This window comes from Crinia signifera, chromosome 19 (genome assembly GCF_055691185.1).
Source record: "Crinia signifera chromosome 19, ASM5569118v1, whole genome shotgun sequence".
In the NCBI taxonomy this organism is placed as follows: domain Eukaryota; kingdom Metazoa; phylum Chordata; class Amphibia; order Anura; family Myobatrachidae; genus Crinia; species Crinia signifera.
The window spans coordinates 67,242,520-67,263,778 of NC_139226.1; the positions used below are offsets into that span (position 1 = coordinate 67,242,520).

The window sequence follows — 21,259 nt, forward strand, 5'->3', positions numbered from 1 at the left end:
TATTACACACATTTGAAAACACATTGGCTAAGTTACGTTTACAGAGACAACAAGCCGATGCGCATTTCGCTCTGTAGGCTTTATCAAGGCTAGACCTACAGATGTAGTAGGTCTCATCCTTGCTGGCGGGTCGCCAGGACGTCCCCTCTGGCGACCCGCCAGCAGCCTCGCCAGCGAATATACTGAGACGCGCGTGCGTCTCACGCGCACGCGCGTCTCAGTCTCCGTCGCCAGCGCGACGGAAACCCTGTCCGTCTCCACCTCAGGGAGACGGACAGGGTTAGGGGGGGTGCGGGCAGGCGGCGGGGACCCGGGGGAACGGATGGAAGCGTCATCGGAAGGGGACGCGCGCGCCTCTCGTGAGCGCGCGTCCCCTTCTCGCCATGGCGCTGGCGGGGGATGGCGGCTGGTGACGCCAGCGCTATCCCCAGCCAGGATGAGAGCTGCTCCATCTGTAGGTCCATTAGGTGACGTGGTTTGTCTCCAGTTATTAATGCTGTATATGTTTCTCCCGGGCTATATATAGGTGCTGACAGGGACATCACGGCAACGTGGTCCTTGCAAGACGAGGTGCAAGGTGTTTCGCGTTCCACGGCAGAGTCGGTTGGGGAAAGAGCAGAGTCCGCAACTTATATGGCTAGCGGGAAGAGCACCCCAGCCCCAGCATCACGGGAACAGCAAGCCTCCACTCATTGATGCTCTCGGTGGCTACATCCACTGCACCTGAAGCAACAACTCAGGAACAGGGGGCAATCAAACTGGGGAACCATTCGGTGGGGGTGAGCATACTGGTTCATCTTATTCTGAGCCATCTTCCTCTAATTTTTCTGCTAGCAGCGATGAGTCAGGTTTCTCCAAGCGCCCATGCAAGTTCGCAAAGCTGGTTGCACGGGCAGTGGCGAAGAGAGTGGGGGGGGACTAGGTGGGCTAGCAAGAATAGGGCTCCGGCCGAGGGACCACCCTCTGCTGATTTGGTACATTGCTCAAACACGGCTGTCTCCCGGGGTTTACGCATAGGTATCAAGTATGAAATCAGGAAAGGCAAATTTGTAGACCTTTTTACTTTAACCGCCGACATGAACAGAGACTTAGACAAGGGCAAGAAGTCTGCAGGCAATGGTGAGAATGCTTATAAGAGTTTTCACCATTGACTTAAAGGTTTTTTGATGTTTGCCTTGTGTTACCTGAGCACCAGGATGGAGCACATGAATGTTGTGCGTTACCTGTTTTTGGTAAACGAGACATCCATGTCCTATAAGGGGACCGCTTGGAGAGATTATGATGAGAAGTTTAGTCTTACTCACGAGGGGTCCAGGGTTATGCCTATGGGGTGTAAGCACGTGTAGATTTAGATTGAGGTCATTGGCAAAAGTCAACCCTCCACCAATGCCGATAGCAAGAAGCCCTTTCAAGGGAGGAGGGCCGGCGCCAAAGCCGGCAGCAAAGGCAAGTGCTTCGCCTTTAAGGATAGCAAGTGCAACAGGGGCTCCAAGTGCCGTTTTTGTCACGAATGTCGGGTGCGCGGTGTGGGCCACCCAGCCATGGCTTGTAAGTCCTCCACATGGCACGCCAACCATGGCGAAGCCGGCACTACCAGTAAGAAAGGCTCCCTCAACCATTGTTGTGGCTGAATTAGCCCTTAGATTGGTCGGATACCCTAACGTACGTGATGCCCAGTTTTTCTTAGATGGTTTTACTGTAGTTTCAGTATTCCCTTTGCCAATACCCGAGTAAGTTAGTGTGGTCTCAAACAGGAACCTGAAGTTGGCGGGGGATTTCCCCCCGGGTGGTACGACAGAAGGTGCAGGCTGAGGTGGACCTGGGCAAGATGGCAGGTCCTTTCCATTCAGATCCTTCAGATGTGCTTCTCTCCTGTGGGAGTAGTGCCCAAAATATAAAAGCCCCTGGTAAATTTAGACTGATACGCACCTGTCGCACCCCCACGGGACATCCATTAATGACGTTATTCCTGATGAATACTGCAGCGTCCACTATCAGGTGTTTGATGAGGTGCTCCTCCTAGTCTGTGGTTTTGGTAGAGGAACACTCATGGTGAAACTGGACATTGAATCTGCATTTCGCCTCCTCCCTCTACACCATGAATCCTTTAGGTTTATGGGTTTCAGTCTAGGCGGTGGCATTTATATTGACAAATGTCTACCAATGGGTTGCTTGGTCTCCTGCTCCTACTTTGAGAAGTACAGCACTTTTCTGCATTGGCGCATCCAGGCCAACATGGGTTGCCGTGGCGTGGCTCAATATTTGGATGACTTTCTCTTGGTGGGGCACATGCTCTGACATTATCTTGGCGGCCATTAGCGTCATGAAAACCTTGGGGTTTCCGATTGCCTCGGACAAAACAGAGGGCCCTACACAGGTGCTTTCGTACCTGGGTATCAAAATTGACTCGGCCTCTGGCTGCTGCTGCCTCCCCGAGGGCAAGGTAGTCAAATTGTTATTCCTCATAGGGGACTGCTTGCGGAAGAAGAGGGTCCGGTTGCGGCTACTTCAGTCGCAACTGGTTTCATTTAATGGTACTTGCCATATTATCCCCATGGTTCTGGGATTTTGCCGCAAATTGGAGAGGGCCTCAGCAGGGGTTAGGGACCCACATCACATGGTTTGATTGTGCCTGTGTTTGAGAACATTGGGGGTTATTCTAGTTCACTCTTTCTGACAAAATCCTTCTTAGATGGACAAAACCATGTGCACTGCAGGTGGGGCAGATGTTACTTGTACAGAGACAATTAGATTTGGGTGGGGTTTTACTTCAAAGTGAGATCTATATTGCAGTGTAAAAATAAATCTGCCCCACCTGCAGTGCACATGGTTGTCAGAAAGAGTTAACTAGAATAAGGCCCATAGTCACATTTGGTGTAGAATGCGAGCAAGGACACTGTACAGCAGAAACTGTTCGTGAGCATACCAGTGTTTAAACTGCAAGTCCCCCCCCCCCCTCTCTTTCTGGTTATACAGTGCAAGTGGCACACTTAAAGGGCCATCACATTATAGACTTGGTCTGTTTGAACAGGATTCAGTATTGAATCCCGGCGGTCGGGATCCCGGCGTTCAGAATCCCGACGACGGAATCCCGACAGCCGAAATGCCGACAAGGGGGGGACGTGGATCGCCCCCCCTTGCGGGCTCGCTGCGCTCGCCACGCAGCGGGCCCGGTGCCTCACTACGTTCGGCACACTAATTTATTCTCCCTCCAGGGGTGTCGTGGACACCCACGGAGGGAGAATGTGTCGGGATTTCGGCGGTCGGGATTCCGGCGTCGGGATTCTGAACGCCGGGATCCCGACCGCCAGGATTGTAACTGCATCCCGTTTGAACAGTCTGTCACATTAAATGAAACCTCCTAGGTTTGCCCTTAAATTGGAAGCTCAGGGCAGTATGGAGGAATTACTAAAAAAGTTTGCTGAACTTGCAGCTGGGCAGCAGAATATGGCTGCTGCACAGCAAACCCAGATTCATAAGATATGTGAGGGGCAGCAGAAGGTTAGCGGTCCACAGCAACAAATTGAAATGTTGTGTGATGAGTTAAAAGCGCTAAAAAAGTAAGCCAGAGCAAGAAAGGCTACTGAAGATCACCCCTGCTGACGATATAGAGGCATTCCTCTGCACGTTTGAATGCACTGTCTGAAAGGCTGGATCTCTGTTTAACAGGGGAGGCACAGCAAAGGTATGTGATATGACTGTGGCTGAGGCACTCTCTTATCCTAGCCTGAAAAAGGCTATACTGGACAGGATTGGAGTGACAGGCCCCAGCAAAGCACAGAAGTTCCATGACTGGTGGCTGGAGGGCTCTGAGCCTCCCAGGATTCTGCTGGCCAAACTAGCCTCGCTGGCAAGGGCCTGGTAGCAGACGTATAGAAACTCCTCAGTAAGGTTTGTGGAGATAGTCATACTGGACCAGTACTTTGAGTGCAGCGAGTCTGGTCACGTGCGGCGGGATTGCCCAAAACAGGGCGAGCCGATAGATGCAGCATGGGACATTGCTGGCCATTGGTCAGCATGGCGGCTGTGGGGGTATCCCAAGCAGAGTCCTTTCTGTTCCAGGTGCTGGCACAATTGGAAGGCCAGGAGATCTGGGCACTGGTAGATACTGGCAGTGAGCTCACCATTGTTGCTGCCAACTTGATTCCTCCAGGAGCTGACAAGGTCCTGCCTTCTATCAGGGTGCTGTGCATCCATGGCGATGTGGAGTAGTGCCCACGTGTCTACGTAGCCCTGACCATTCAGTGACCTCCAAACCACCTTATCCATTGATTCTGGGCCGTGACTTCCATTGCAGGAGCTGTTATCTGGCATGACACCAACAAACTGGCAGCCACTGAAGCAACTCTGGAGCCAGAGACTTCCAAAGTTTGGCATCCGGGAGAGCTGCAGCTCGTCCTGAACCATCCCAAAAGTCTGAGTCTGAGTCTATACCCCTGCGTAATATGAAATCTGGCACCATTACCAGAGAGCTTCTAACCATGTATACCCACTTGGGAATAGCAACTTTTGCTTCTAAACTCATGAAGGATTTGTGCCAGTTGCTAAAAGTAGACATGATTACCACCTGTGTACCACCCGCAAACAGATGGCCTGGAAAGGTTTAATCAAACCATTAAGCAAATGATAAAGATGGCAGTGTCACAAGAAAAATTAGATTGGGATCTGAACCTTCCTTACTTGATGTTTGCGGTCAGAGAGGTACCCAATTCTATACCGGGTTTAGTCCCTTTGAGCTCCTCTATGGGAGACACCCCAGAGGATTGAAAAGTAACAAAGTGCAAGTGCAATAAAATAATATTATGGTACTTGTGTATTATCACAGCGCCCATCGCATCGCATGCCACTAATTAAGGTATGCGATGGCATGCGATGCAATGCGATGGGACCCTATTTGAGCCTTCCCCGGGCTTGAGTATACAATTTTAATATTGCGTCGCATCGCATGCCATTATAATGGCATGCGATGTGATGCGTCACGATCATGTCCGATTTGGGCTTATTCCCATGTTAAATGCCCCCCCCAGACCTGAATTTTAATTGTATTTCCACCCTGATGGGTAATCACTATGTTAAATGTCCCCCCCCCCCCCCCATTGTTAACGCCACCCCACTATCAACGCCAACCCGAAGCGTGGCGAGCGCAGCGAGCCCGTGAGGGGTGGCGGTACACGTCCTCCGACCTTTTCATACCCCCACTATCCACGTCGGCGTGGAGTTGATTTTATATAGTGGCGAGCGCAGCGGAATATATGTGATGTCATCCGTGTCCGCTCGCCACGCTTCACACTATATAAAATCAACTACACGCTGACGTGCATAGTGGTGATCTGAAAAGGTCGGAGGACATGTACCGCCGCCCCACGCTGCGGGTTGGCGTTGATAGTGGGGTGGCGTTAACAATGGGGGGGGGGGTGCATTTAACAGTCATTACCCATCAGGGTGGGTGTACAATTAAAAATCGAGTCTGGGGGGTCTTTTAACATAGGACTCAGGCATCTGGGTGCCTGTACGATTAAAAATCGGAGTCCAATCGCGTCGCATCGCATCACATGCGATCACATCGCATGCGATGCAACACAATTTTTTGGTTGTAGAATGAATTTTTGGTTGTACAATGCCCTACGACAGAAAATGTGGGCGCCGTGACAATACACAAGTACCAATATCACTTTTCAAAGCAGCTGATAAATTAATTGGAGTACCAAACGTAGCTATGGGCCAAATGTAATAGGGTGAGAGTTTCAGAAAGTGAGAAATCAACCTGGTTTTGCCATGTAATTGATTGCTGCTTTAAAAAAAAGGGGAAAACTCTCCCAAAATCTCTCACTTTCTGAAACTCTCACCCTATTACATTTGACGCCATATATCTATATCAGCACTAAAAAAAAAGTTGGGTCCTGTGTACCCCAGGCGGAAAATCGCTTGTAGACTTCCATAATATACTTTAGCTCGTCTTGCGATATTATTGTATTAAGAAGAGTAAAGTAACTGTACACACTAAAACATGTATTAGCATTATTTATCTACGACTACTCAGCACTGTACATACTATAGTTTTCAATAGTGGAGCAATCACCACCCAGCAGTGGAGCAGTGTAGTAAGATGCTGTACTAGGATCCTTTTACACATTAGTACAACTTATGCCGTGTTCTCACTGCGAGTGAGAAATACACGGCTTTTCCCCGGCATTGAAATGCCGGGGACTGCCGCGCTGGACCCCCGTTCTCACTGCAAGGCAAATTCCCGTGTGAAGAAGTTCTACCCGGGTATATGCCTTTTAACACGGGTTTTTCGGCAGTGTGAATGGGTCAACCCGTGTCTGCATACCCGGATCTCAGACACGGGTAAAAAGAAGGGTTTTACCCGTGTCTGAGATCCGGGTATGCGACCCGTTCACACTGCCAAAAATCCTGTGTTAAAAGGAAAATTCCTGTGTCTACATGCTAGACCCGGGAATTTGGCGGCAGTGAGAATGGGGTATTAGTGCAACTTAACGTGCCAGGTAAAACACTGTAACAGTTTATCTTATGCCGATATACCTGCAATCAAACACATAATATAGGTATGCTGCATATAATTTTAATAAGAAGCTGCTTTTGCGTCAAGCTTGTATCGTTTTGCGAATAAATCACATGGAATTTCTGCATTACACCTCTGTATATCTAGTTATTAAAAAAAAACTATAAAAATGTAAATATACTGTAAGTGTACAACGAAAGAATGACCCCACGTGCGCCCTTAGTGTATAAGCAGCTACTCTAGGACCTCCCCTGTTAGTGGGAGGTGACAATAGAAATAGGAAAAAAGGGGTATAGAGAGCGCTTTTACCACCACGTGGAATTTCCACCAATCACAGTTAAACACAATACAATACAATGTATAATCGTAAAACCAGTGTGTTTTATTGTAGTATTCGAGAGTTCACATCTGGAAATAATATCCTTTTCGGAATATCAATAACCCGACGCGTTTCGTCTTAACAAAGACTTCATCAGGGGTTTAAACTGTGGGTGGTAGACATGATAGTAATATGTTACAGACAAGTAATCGTATATCATATACACAAATACATAGTTATTTATAAACTTATGTTAAAATAAAATTTATATAAATTTAAAATTAATGATGGACAACCAAGTCCATAAAAAGGAGGAACAAATATAAAGTAACATTTGTAGGGAGAGAGGATGAGCACAAAAAAGAAGAAGGTGAGCACAAAAAGAGGATTGATATAAATAGGGGATAAAGGTAACAAAAAAACTAATTTTTATTAAATTATATATATTATTATATATATAATAATATATATATATATTATTTTATTTTATGGTATATCCTTAGGAAAAATGGGGGAAATGGATAAAATATTTGGACAAGGGTTAATTTGAGGCCTAAACTAGTTCGAACAAAGGCTACTTTGAGACCTTAATTAATCGATGATGGGAATGTGAGGCACATACCAGAATTAGATATAGAATGTACTGGTGTATTAGTCCTTCAGTGATGATAGACAGGCTGTAGCAACCTTCCCCTCAATGGGGTGAACTCCAAAACAGTCTCCAAAATATCTATAGGAGAACCACATTGTGAATATGGTAACGACTTTCAAGCAATTCATATTTTTACAGGATTAAAAAATTGTAACAAAAATCACGTACCATAATCTGGTGTCCTAATGCATATACTGGCGTTTATTTTCCCATTCAATGGTAATACTAAGATTGTCTCTCCTTTAGTAGGGCAAATTCCTTAATATCTGAAGAAGAACTAGGTGGTCAATGGCACTATAATAGTTTTTTAAAGTGTTACTGTGATGGGCAAAAAGATGTTTTACGTACCAAATATTACCCACACGGGGTCACGAGGTGCGTGGCAAATCAGCAACCTTTTTGGGCAGCTTCTTGGGGTACAGGAGTGTTGAATATTTCAGTTAAAAGGGTCAATAGGCCCATTAAAACGAAGAGGGGATTTGTAGATAAGTCTGCGCAGTGTGGTGGGCCTGATTCTGCCGTTCAGGTCTTCTGTAACTGGAAGTGTATATTTAGAATATGCTTAACACCGAATTTATAGGTGAATCATTTTATTGAAAGGAGGTTACATACCTAATGTTCCACTGTGGGATGGATACAATGCGTACAGATGACGGCGATAAATGGTTCGATTTCACAGTTCTAAAAGTGATGCAAATTAATTCTAATTATAATCAGACCATAGCCGGGCTTCTGATAATACAGGATTCAACTAAGGGTTCTCCTATGGAGATCTAGTGGGCATCCTCCACATAGTATATGCCGGATTCAAGAAATTCATTAAAATTCATTAAAATGAGACTGATATATTGCACAGTGCATAAACCATTGAACAAAATATAAACAATGAACAACAGTGTCGAGCATTACTTCATGACAGAATCCCATAAATTTTCCATAGTAAGCTAGCAACCATATTCAATACATAATGACATTTAAATGGGTTTAATATTTTACAAGGTTTTCAGAAAGTTTGGTTGAACACTACACCACAACCTCTTACCTAATCTCTGTGTAATGGAATGGCCAGCACTGACAATCCCACCAAAGAATATCAGGAGGAACTGTACCAACTATTGATAGAAGCCAGAAAGAAAGGTCACATCAACAAAGAGGAGTTCGACTACTTACTAGTGAAACACCCTGTGATACCAACATTCTATCACATCCCCAAGGTCCACAAGGATAAGAAGACACCACCAGGTCGACCCATTGTGGCGGGGATACAATCTTTGAGCTCTAATTTATCCCACTTTATCGATATTCTACTACAACCGTTCGTCCTAAAGAATGCTTCCCACCTGAAGGACTCCACAACCCTTATCAACAAATTACGTCAGTTCCAATGGGAAGAGGATTACTGGTGGTTGACGGTGGATGTACAAGCACTCTATTCGTCAATCCCACACCAGAAAGGGATTGAGGCTGTAAAGTACATGCTTTCTAAATCTTCGGAATACTCTCTTGATGAAATTCAATTCATCCTCAAAAGTATTGAGTATATTCTTAAACGGAATTACTTTGAGTTTAACAAAACCTTCTATCTCCAAACAAATGGCACAGCAATGGGGACGAAATTTGCCCCTTCCTATGCCAACCTGCTAATGGGTATGTGGGAAGAGAAACACATCTATCAATCAGCATTCACAACCCATATCCGTTTCTACCAGCGTTATATCGACGATTTGATTTTTGTATGGAAGGGAGATTTGGTCAGCATTGAATCATTTATGCAGGATCTCCAAAAGAATGACTTCAATTTAAAATTCACCCACAAGAACGACCAAAAAACCATTGATTATCTCGATCTGGAACTTATGGGAGACCCAGGGAAAATAGTTTCCACCAGAACACACTTCAAAGAAGTAGATTGTAACAGTTTTATCCCTTTTGACAGTTGTCACCATCCCAACTGGAAGAACAGTGTACCTTTTGCACAATTTGTAAGACTCCGGCGCAATTGCAGTCATGAAGAAGACTACTTATCCCAATCTGCCATACTGTCTGAACGGTTCATTGAAAAGGGTTATCACCCACAGAAGATCAAAGAAGCGAGTCTAAAAGCCCTAGACAAGAAAAGAGATGATATCCTTCTTCCAGCAGGTCCGACTCGGACAAATAATGCACCAGCCAGACGATCATTCATCACACAGTACAACAAGGAAAATCACCAAATAAAAAAAATCCTAAGTAGGCATTGGGACATCCTACTTAAGGATAATGTTCTGGGTCCCCATTTACCCTTGAAACCGGATTTAATCTTCCGACGGGCCAACAATCTAAAGAGTATCGTAGCTCCAAGCCGACTCAAATCTAATTCCGCAAAGAATACTGACGGAAAAACAGGTGGATTCCTCACTAAAAGGATAATTTGTACACCCTGCCAGAAATGCATATGCTGCAAGCATATGGAGAAGAATACATTCAAATGTAAGATAGACAAAAAACAGTACACACTCAACCAACCGGCAACCTGCAATTCAATTTATGTGATCTATAGGATCACATGTGGCTGTGGACTTGTTTACATTGGTAAAACCAAAAGACAAATCAAATTAAGACTGCAGGAACACATTCGAAATATCAAACACAAATTGGTTACACACAGTGTCCCAAGGCATCATAGGGACAAACATGAGTCACAGGTGAATTATTCCAACTTCACATTCACCATCCTTGAAGTAATAGGTCAAGACCCTAGAGGAGGAGACAGAGACCTTAAGCTATCCAAACGTGAAACATTCTGGATCTACACATTAAATTCGCTCCACCCCAATGGCCTCAACGAGAGTGTGGACATAGTCTCATTTTTGGGACAAAAGTAATGATAACCTCCTGACCCACTCCCTTCTTCAGGACCTCCATATTTATCACCTATTACACACCTACTTTAAGAGACTTAGGTTCAAACACTCTATACCCTCAAATCTACCTTTGAAGAATATATATTGATCCTTCAATGTTTTTCGTCTACCTTCTAAATCTCCACACTATTCCACGTAAACTTTCTATGAATATGAACAATCTTGTTCTCACTTTTTTCTTTAATTATACACACGGGTGTATTAGAGTTCACTCACTTTATGATACTGACTCATAATTGTAAAAATGGGTTTAATCAACCATGTTTTGAATTGTGTAAGGTAAACATAACACCACAGGTCTCACCTCTATATAATTCTCGCAATTGCATTGTTTGAATTTAGAATGCAATGGAGATCTACATGCACAAAGCACCATCAATATCACCTATTTAAGGGCTTAGTAAATAGCGGCTAAGAAGCCCATCCACACCTAAGACACAGTTTCAACAATGTTCAAGTATCACGAATATTTACCCCATTATGATAATAGGAGTACACCCCAGCCCGAGAGGCTGTTATAAAACACCATATATCATCATATTATTGAGAATGACCATGTCTAGTAAAATATGGTCCCACTTTAGCCCCCCTCACTCTATATTAGACTGTCATGTTCTATAAAGATGAAGCATATTCAAAATTATATGCAATATAAGGTCCCACTATAATCATATGCAAAATCTTATGTAAATATAAGGCCCCATTATAGCCCCCACAACCCCGTATCAATATAAAGATGAAGCATATTTTTTACAGGGTTTAGTAAATAGCGGCTAAGAAGCCCATTCACACCTAAGACACAGTTTCAACAATGTTCAAGTATCACGAATATTTACCCCATTATGATAATAGGCGTACACCCCAGCCCTAGAGGCTGTTATAAAACACCATATATCATCACATTATTGAGAATGACCATGTCTAGTAAAATATGGTCCCACTTTAGCCCCCCTCACTCTATATTAGACTGTCATTTTTATAAAGATGAAGCATATTCATAATTATATGCAATATAAGGTTCCACTATAATCATATGTAAAGATAAAATCATATGCAAATATAAGGCCCCATTATAGCCCCCACAACCCCGTATCAATATAAAGATGAAGCATAATTTTTACTAAATAAACGTATCAGCAATTATTGATGTGAGCGCCCCTTATTACATGAAAGCGAGTAGCATACATAGCCACATACACCATACATAGCCACACCTACCAAAAGCGGGTATTATACATTTGATGTATGCGTTCCATTTTCATCTATGAAACGCAAGGAAATAAGCCACGCTCCTATTAGCATTGAGCGGAGTGTTTCCATGGACACATAGTGTTTCCAAGGACACATAGTGACGCCTCGAGTGACGTGGGGCGTCACGTGATACCATACCCATAATCTGAGGAACCGTCTAAAATACGCTTAAACTGACCCACTGAACGATCTAACACTAGATCTATAAACACGTGCCACCTCATTCCCCATAGAGTTTAGGACATACGACCGTGATACCCGCTGCTAGCGGGGGACGTAGCGGAGAGCTGGTAGTCATGACTACTCTCCCGCCCACTTCCAAACATCGGAAGTCAGACCATCCCATTCCCGGATATCTATGCTGACACGCAAGTGGAACGCACGCCATCCTATTAAGGTGGACTAATAGAGATGACCTGCCTCCACGTGGACTAGCGTATGTGACTTCACAGGCACTAATCACCCTCACACTACCCCTGAATGGAGAGCCTGTAACTTTATATGTTTTAGTAGTTATTGTCACATTTAGACATTACGAGCACCCGGAAGTGATGTCATAGCCTTCTGGCTCATAAAGCAGCCTGAGCTCAGGTAGTAAGTATCTGCTGTCAGTGCTGGCCATTCCATTACACAGAGATTAGGTAAGAGGTTGTGGTGTAGTGTTCAACCAAACTTTCTGAAAACCTTGTAAAATATTAAACCCATTTAAATGTCATTATGTATTGAATATGGTTGCTAGCTTACTATGGAAAATTTATGGGATTCTGTCATGAAGTAATGCTCGACACTGTTGTTCATTGTTTATATTTTGTTCAATGGTTTATGCACTGTGCAATATATCAGTCTCATTTTAATGAATTTTAATGAATTTCTTGAATCCGGCATATACTATGTGGAGGATGCCCACTAAATCTCCATAGGAGAACCCTTAGTTGAATCCTGTATTATCAGAAGCCCGGCTATGGTCTGATTATAATTAGAATTAATTTGCATCACTTTTAGAACTGTGAAATCGAACCATTTATCGCCGTCATCTGTACGCATTGTATCCATCCCACAGTGGAACATTAGGTATGTAACCTCCTTTCAATAAAATGATTCACCTATAAATTCGGTGTTAAGCATATTCTAAATATACACTTCCAGTTACAGAAGACCTGAACGGCAGAATCAGGCCCACCACACTGCGCAGACTTATCTACAAATCCCCTCTTCGTTTTAATGGGCCTATTGACCCTTTTAACTGAAATATTCAACACTCCTGTACCCCAAGAAGCTGCCCAAAAAGGTTGCTGATTTGCCACGCACCTCGTGACCCCGTGTGGGTAATATTTGGTACGTAAAACATCTTTTTGCCCATCACAGTAACACTTTAAAAAACTATTATAGTGCCATTGACCACCTAGTTCTTCTTCAGATATTAAGGAATTTGCCCTACTAAAGGAGAGACAATCTTAGTATTACCATTGAATGGGAAAATAAACGCCAGTATATGCATTAGGACACCAGATTATGGTACGTGATTTTTGTTACAATTTTTTAATCCTGTAAAAATATGAATTGCTTGAAAGTCGTTACCATATTCACAATGTGGTTCTCCTATAGATATTTTGGAGACTGTTTTGGAGTTCACCCCATTGAGGGGAAGGTTGCTACAGCCTGTCTATCATCACTGAAGGACTAATACACCAGTACATTCTATATCTAATTCTGGTATGTGCCTCACATTCCCATCATCGATTAATTAAGGTCTCAAAGTAGCCTTTGTTCGAACTAGTTTAGGCCTCAAATTAACCCTTGTCCAAATATTTTATCCATTTCCCCCATTTTTCCTAAGGATATACCATAAAATAAAATAATATATATATATATTATTATATATATAATAATATATATAATTTAATAAAAATTAGTTTTTTTGTTACCTTTATCCCCTATTTATATCAATCCTCTTTTTGTGCTCACCTTCTTCTTTTTTGTGCTCATCCTCTCTCCCTACAAATGTTACTTTATATTTGTTCCTCCTTTTTATGGACTTGGTTGTCCATCATTAATTTTAAATTTATATAAATTTTATTTTAACATAAGTTTATAAATAACTATGTATTTGTGTATATGATATACGATTACTTGTCTGTAACATATTACTATCATGTCTACCACCCACAGTTTAAACCCCTGATGAAGTCTTTGTTAAGACGAAACGCGTCGGGTTATTGATATTCCGAAAAGGATATTATTTCCAGATGTGAACTCTCGAATACTACAATAAAACACACTGGTTTTACGATTATACATTGTATTGTATTGTGTTTAACTGTGATTGGTGGAAATTCCACGTGGTGGTAAAAGCGCTCTCTATACCCCTTTTTTCCTATACTGTAAGTGTAGTTTAATTTTGCATGCACAACTTTATTACCAGTTAAATCACAGATACATACCATCTTGCTCATTTCTCAAAGGTGATTCATTCTTATACCATGTGATATTGGGAGTGGGAAACCCATTTGTACTTTCGCATGTTCCAATCTGCAAGGCAATATGTGTGTCAAAAGCATCAGTATTTTTTTCTAAATATTTTCCTAACATTTATATTTATCCACTATGAACAATGTTTGTTTTCTAATAATATAGATGTGGGACTACAACTGAAAATATATATCTTGGTGAATAGTAATTTTATGACATTTTACCTTGTTCTGAGAAATGTCAGAGGGTGGTGACAGTAACAATATTTTTATCAGTTGTTCATACACTTCTCTGCCTCACTACTACATTTCATTTACAGCACAGATTAGGCCACAGAAAACAATAAACAAAGAAGGGTTATAACAACTATAATATAACATACCTCCCAACTTTCTCAAGTCCTTCAGCGGGACGTCTTCACATGTTGAAGGTGTGCGGGTGAAATTTCAGGGTGTGTCCTGGTGACAAGGGGGTGTGGCCTCACAAATATGACAATTTGTAGGCCACGCCCCATTTTGTTGCTGTGGGGGCATGACCAGAGGCTTTGTGAGCTTCTAGCCATGCTCCTGCCCCTCTGCCTGCAGGAATAGATGCTGTGCGCATGGGGAAATCTCAACTGCCCCCCATCCTTTGCCGCAGGACACTGCTGCCCCCGGCGAGATACAGGAACATCCCCAACAAATGGGATGTTCTTGCAGATAGTGGGACAGTTGAAAGGTATGCTATAATGATTCACCAAATGCTGTCATGTAGTCAAAATTGGGTAATGCCTGTCTAGTCATAAATACTGTGGCCCTGTTAAACATGTCACCTTTTTTTTACTGTAACACCTTATAGTGCTTTACAATATATCTGCAGCTAACAAATCAACACCCAGCAAGTTCACATGCTTATATGGAAAGAGCTCCAAGGTAACTTTTATTATTCTCAGAATTTATGGCAGTATGTGTATTGGGTACATACTACAGTACACCTTGTAATTAAGGATAAAGCCTGGGTTGATTTCCTGGAGCCCAAACAGATAGCCACATGTTGTGGCACTCTAGGGTGTTGTATTATAATTAAAAAGTGCAATAACAAGTACAGGCACTGGCCTAAGCTAGATTAGGCTGGTGCCAGTGGCGTAACTATAGCCCCGCAGACCCCACTGTGGCAGGAGGCACTGAGTAAATGTGGGAGCTGGTCTACGGGGCTAGGTTATGCCGCTGCTGTGTCTGTGGCTGGGACTCACCTATTAGTTGTGTGTGCGGTCCAGGCTCTCCATCTCCTGAAAACTGACTCTCACAAAATGGCTGCCCGCATGCAGCAGACCGTTTTTCAGGGATGCTAGAGGAGGCGGCGGCAGCATTCTTAAAAACTGTCTGCTATTAGGGGGCAGCCATTTTGTAATGGTCATGTTTAGCACTGCAGGAGGAGACGGAGCCAGGAGGAGATCTGCCCTGCGGGTCCCTGTATGTGGCAGTAGTGGCGGCATGCGGAGGGGTAAGGGGATGTTTAACTTTACTTGGGTGGGCGGCGCTGCCGAAATTAGGGGGGGTGCATATTTCCTAGTTACGCCACTGGTTGGTGCCCCCTAATACTGTCACTAGTTCCACATTTCACTCTCAAGGCACAGAACCCATGACCCAGCAGCACAGCTCACAGCAAAACCTCAGCACCCCTCATTCAGAACCAGGGCTGCCATCAAAAGTACAGAATTAAAATCCAATGGTAGGCAGGGAGTTCAGTGGTCGGACCATGTGACTGGCAGGATAGAGGCCTTTGTAATCTGTTGCAATACCCATTTATCCGAAATGGCCAGATCTATACATGAATATGAACCATGAACTGGGGAATAACAAGTATAATCCCTCATAGTCGGATTCTTAGTCCTAAACACATCAAAGAGGTCAAATTCACATAAAATCCATCTGAAAGCAGCCAAATTGTCATGGGAAGGTAGTTTACCTATTCTATTACGAATATAGAAGTTGTCTAAAGATGTGTCTAAAACACTTGAAAGTTTGGAGGCTAGAGGAGAGTCTTAATGTGCGTGGAAGGGCATTCCATATGGTGGGTGCTGCCCAACAAAAATTCTGAAAGTGTAAGTGGGAGCGAGTAATAAGTGTGGATAATAGACGGAGATCTTGTGCAGAGCGGAGAGGTCGGGTGGGAATATATTTTGATACAAGCGAAGAGATATATGTTGGTGTAGTCAGAGTAATGGCTTTGTATGTAAATTGAAGTATTTTATATTGAATGTGGTAATATACAGGCAACCAATGGAATGGCTGACAGAGCGGATCAGCAGATGTTGAACGTCTAGCCAGGAATATCAGTCTCGCTGCTGCATTCAAAATAGATTGTAGTGGTGAGAGTCTTTTCTTAGGATGACCGGTAAGGAGGCCATTGCAATAATCAATAGGAAGGAGTTATAATTACAACATGCAGAGTGATGGAGACAGCTAGATGAAGTCAATACTAACGCAGCATCAGTGTTTCCATATGATGCTGCGTAATTAAGTGAGAGGATGTGATAGTAGGCAGTGTGGAAGTCTCTAACTTGAAGATGGGATGCAGCAAGTTACCGAGGGAAGTGTGGTGAAGGTCGTGCCAGCACTGACCACACCCAGGTCTACAACCGCCAGTATATCCAGGGATGGGGATGAAGTCTCCTCACTGAGGATGCAGAGGCACTGGGACAAGAAGCAGTGCAGAGTAAATACAGAAGATAAAGTTTGGAAATATAATTCGCACTGGATCCTTCCCTTAAAACAGGTCCATCATAGAGTTACGGGACATTAGTAAGGGCAAAATTATTTGTATTGCCCAGTCTTATTTATTTATCACATAATTGGTAAATATTTTTCTAGTGGGCGGAGCTCGACAGTCAGATAAATAGCAAAAATAAGAAAAAGAGAAAGAAGACTTTTTGTTGGGGCACTTATGTGAAAATGAGATATAATAAAAATGTACTTTTATTGATCAATTTAAAAATGACACAAACAACATAAAGGCACCCATCCCTATGTTGATGATGCATATTGGTATGTGCTGACGTGCCACCAATGTCTGCTGCCACCTATTTATTGCTTTTCCCCTTTATCATTTTTAGAGAAAGAAGTAATTTAACACCAACAATTTTGTAGGTGGATGTGTGGTAAATAGTATTACATATTGACAGGAACTACAGTATTACTTTTTGTGTCCTGTCTGAGACCCATTATTTTAGTTGCTATTCTTGCACAGTCTAGCAGACTCCCTCTTATACTCCTTTTACACCGCTGCAAAAACCTGGGTTTTCCCCTCATAGACCTGGGTCAGTGGCGGTGTAATAGGGGTTAACTCGTGTCCCTTTACATGGGAATTCTACCCAGGTCCTGACCAAGGTAGAACACAGGCAGGACTTGGGTAGAGGGCAGTTTAAACAGGTATGCCGGGTCTTCCGTTTGGCTCCCGTTTGCAGAAATGGGGGAAGCCCAACCTCCAGACTGCAGCGTCCTGCAGTCAACATGGAGGTTGGGTGTGGGGGTGCATACAGCATCAGCTGCTGTCTGCTGTACTCTGCAGACAGCAGCGGAGGCAGGGAGGAGTTGAATGGATTTCTGTGTGCAGCATCTATTCACCTAACGGACGGGGGCTGGGGGGTGCACAGGGGCAGCCCAGCAACTTACATTGTTGCTGGGCTTGCCCCCAGCATGACGATCGGCAGTCCGGGTGGGGTGATCGGTGGTCTCTGTGCTTGGAGATGATGTCATCTCTAAGCGCCGTCCCCGTTTACACTGCGGTTCGGAACAGCAGTGTAAATGGTACAAATCCAGGATCTGACCTGTCTTGGAACTGTGTTCCAAATACCGATTTGGATCTGGGATTTAGGTGTAAAAGGGGAATTATACTACAGCAGTTATGCATTGATTATTTGTAATTGGTCACCTGTGCTATATCATATTTCATATCATAGATGCTATTTCTGTTTTATAAACTCTCTTTATATACTAAACATAGAGTGTATTTGTTTCACTGTTTGTGGCTTGAACATGCCAGTCAAGCAGGTCCCTGCTTTTTAAACAATGTGATTGCTAAGGTGGACTCAATGCAAAACAAATGTAACAAAATACATTTTGAACATGCAAGTAATACCCCATTCAGACAGAAAAATCCCAAAAACCCAGGTATTTCCCGGATACAAAAACCTGGGTAGAACTAGGCAGCAAGGGGCTAACCCCCTTTCACACAGGAGCAAAAACCCGGGTATTTCCCGTGTCGACCCCTTTCACACAGAAGCTGGATTTTTCCTGCAAAACTCTGTGTGTCATAAGAAAAGGACAGTTTTAAAGGCACACAGAGATGAGATCATGAAAAGTGGGAGGTGTCTGCTCACTGCATTGCATTAAACATTAAACATTGCATTAAACGGATCTCCTCATCTTTCCAATGTGCCATGGCCATTTAGTGCTGCGCTGCACGCCACTGCCACTCCCGCTCAGCCAATCAGGGAAGCTGTAAAGATCAGCCAATCACGCAGCGCCATGCTGCACAGCCAATCAGCATGATTTTTCAATAGTCGGGAGAAAAACACGGGTCGGACCCTTTCACACAGCCGCAAACACGTGTCTGACACGGGAAAAACCCAGGTAAATACCTGGGTCGAAGTCCCGGAACTTTAGACCCGTGTTGACCCTTTCAGACAGAAGAAAACCGCGGGTCAACATGGCAAGAGCAGGGAAATTCCCGGGTCTTTTTTTCTGTCTGAAAGGGGTATAAGCAGGTTCTTGTTTTGTATACAATGTAGTTGCTCAAATAGGTAACAAAAATAGATATCAAAGAATGTATTTGTAGTGAACCCTGCTTTGTTTTCGTGTGATATTGCATCTGAATGATCACATATGCAAGTAGCATTTGCCAATTTAGTCTTCCACTCCCTTGGTCCGTGTGTGCAGGGCCACCATCAGGAGGGTGCTATGGGTACAACTGTCCCGGGCCCTGCCACTCTGGCCCGAGAGGGGAGGGCCCTGGCGTTCTGTTGCACATTCCACACCCGACTGTTGGCGCAGTCTCCTACATTTAATAGCAGCGGTCCGCGAGTTTGCACACATGGGGCCTTATTCTAGTTCACTCTTTCTGACAAAATCCTTCTTAGATGGACAAAACCATGTGCACTGCATGGGGGGCGGATGTAAAATGTGCAGAGAGAATTCGATTTGGGTGAGTTATTTTGTTACTGTGCAGAGTAAATACTGACTGCTTTATTCTTACACTGCCATATAGATCTTACTTTGAAGTAAAACCCCTCCCAAATCTAATTCTCTCTGCACATTTTACATCTGCCCCACCTTCAGTGCACATGGTTTTGTCCATCTAAGAAAAATGAGAAAGAGTGAACTAGAATAAGGCCCACACTACCCAACCAGCCTCCTTCATTTAATAGCAGTGGGCTGCGGGTCACCCACTGCCACAGCCCACCGCACAACACCCTCCAAAATTTAACAGTGCCTGTCTCTGGAAGGCACTTGGAGGGAGGCCCTGGCTATTGTGTCAGGGCTATTGTGTCAGTCCTGGGTCCCCCACAATTTCTGATGGCAGCCATGCGTGTGTGCTCTATTTAATTTGCAGATAACAATAAAATCATATGAGCATTAAACCGAGTGCAGCATTATTATCCAAGTAAAGAGAGTTTCATACATAACAATTGTTTGCAGTCAATTTAAATTGCTATTGATTTTTAGAGAGACTAAACAGTGCCAAGACATACACTCAGTGGAATAACTCACATAGAGTAGCGGGTACTTTGGAGATGTACAGTATGTAAGAGCTATCTCTGCTGCAGTGCCAAGGTAATGATTTTTCAACCGGAATCAGCAGCATACAGTATGCGTTCATCTTGATAGCCAAAGAGGGATTCAGTCTATGCAGCCGTTTATAACAATTATGCCATACACTTAACATATAAGCATATAGCGTCATTGGGGGACTTTCTTATAAAGGCACCATTGAGACAGAGAACAAGACAGTTTGAAATGCCTCTAGCAGATGTCTATACTTTCTACTTTCATGCAGTTTTGCAAAGCATTAGATTTCTAGCGTGCTCAGATGCATTGAGGCACGCCATACAAAATGCATGCAATACACATCTCCACCACTAATCAAGCAGTGGATTGTTATAAAGAGGGAGCCATGTCATTCACCGAGAATGGGACACTCTTGCATGTGAGATGCTTGCGTGTCTCATGCTGTGAATGGCATGCATCTCATTGTGGCTCTATTTGTACAGTATAGTACAATACAAGCTCTGGCAAATGGACATTGACAACGGGCACTTCTTTATGTGCATCTCATTTCACTATTTAAAACACATAGGGGCTATGGGTCTAGAGCGAGCATACAATTGCTGTGCATAGCAATCACCATCACAGCAGGCCAGACTCGAGCACCAAACGGGTTAACAAAATGGCTACCAAGCATGAACCAGGGCTTTGTGTAAGCCCACATATTATATACAATAGTATATAGTATGCTAACCTTCCCAGTGAGAGACCCATGGTAACCAGCACAGCACTAATTGCACTTTATGGTACTAGTCTTGAGGAAAAGACCTGTAGGTCTTGAAACATCGGCTATGATGTACTGTACCCACCCAACACCTTATGGATTAAAACACTTGTTTAAACTCTTTTTGAGCCCGTGGAGTGACCCAGCCAGGCCAGGAGGTATCGAGATTATATTACAAACCATCTGAAGGCACCCCGGCAAGTTGTCCTTTTCTCCTGAGTGCCGAACAAACAGCGAATCTATCTATCTATCTATCTATCTATCTATCTATCTATCTATATATATATATATATACACACATACTGTATATACACATACATACATATATATTTTAGGCACAACCCAGCATTCTGTTATATAAGCATCCTTGCCTGGTGCCTCCGTAGTGCAGACTGATTGCTCAGCGATATGTAGCTGTATAGGACAGCTGCACTAAGTCCTGAGTGCCGCCATTCTATACAGCTATGTATATATATATATATATATATATATATGTAAGGGCAGAGTCCGCACTCAATCGCTTAAATCTTCAAGGGGGGGTGCTCCAACAGATGATTGAACATCATAAGGTATATAGAATGAAGAAATGGGCACTCACCAAGGACTTAATCAGC

At 43.5% G+C, this 21,259-nt stretch overlaps 1 protein-coding gene across 2 annotated transcripts in view; it reads right to left on the minus strand.

Annotated features, from left to right (window-relative positions):
- MCAM (melanoma cell adhesion molecule) overlaps positions 1 to 21,259 on the minus strand; it is a 239,002-nt gene that overhangs the window by 130,640 nt on the left and 87,103 nt on the right. For both annotated transcript variants that reach the window (XM_083162728.1, XM_083162727.1), the window contains exon 5: positions 14,090 to 14,177. In XM_083162728.1, coding sequence (XP_083018854.1) covers positions 14,090 to 14,177 — 88 coding nt within the window. The remainder of the gene's footprint in view (positions 1 to 14,089; positions 14,178 to 21,259) is intronic.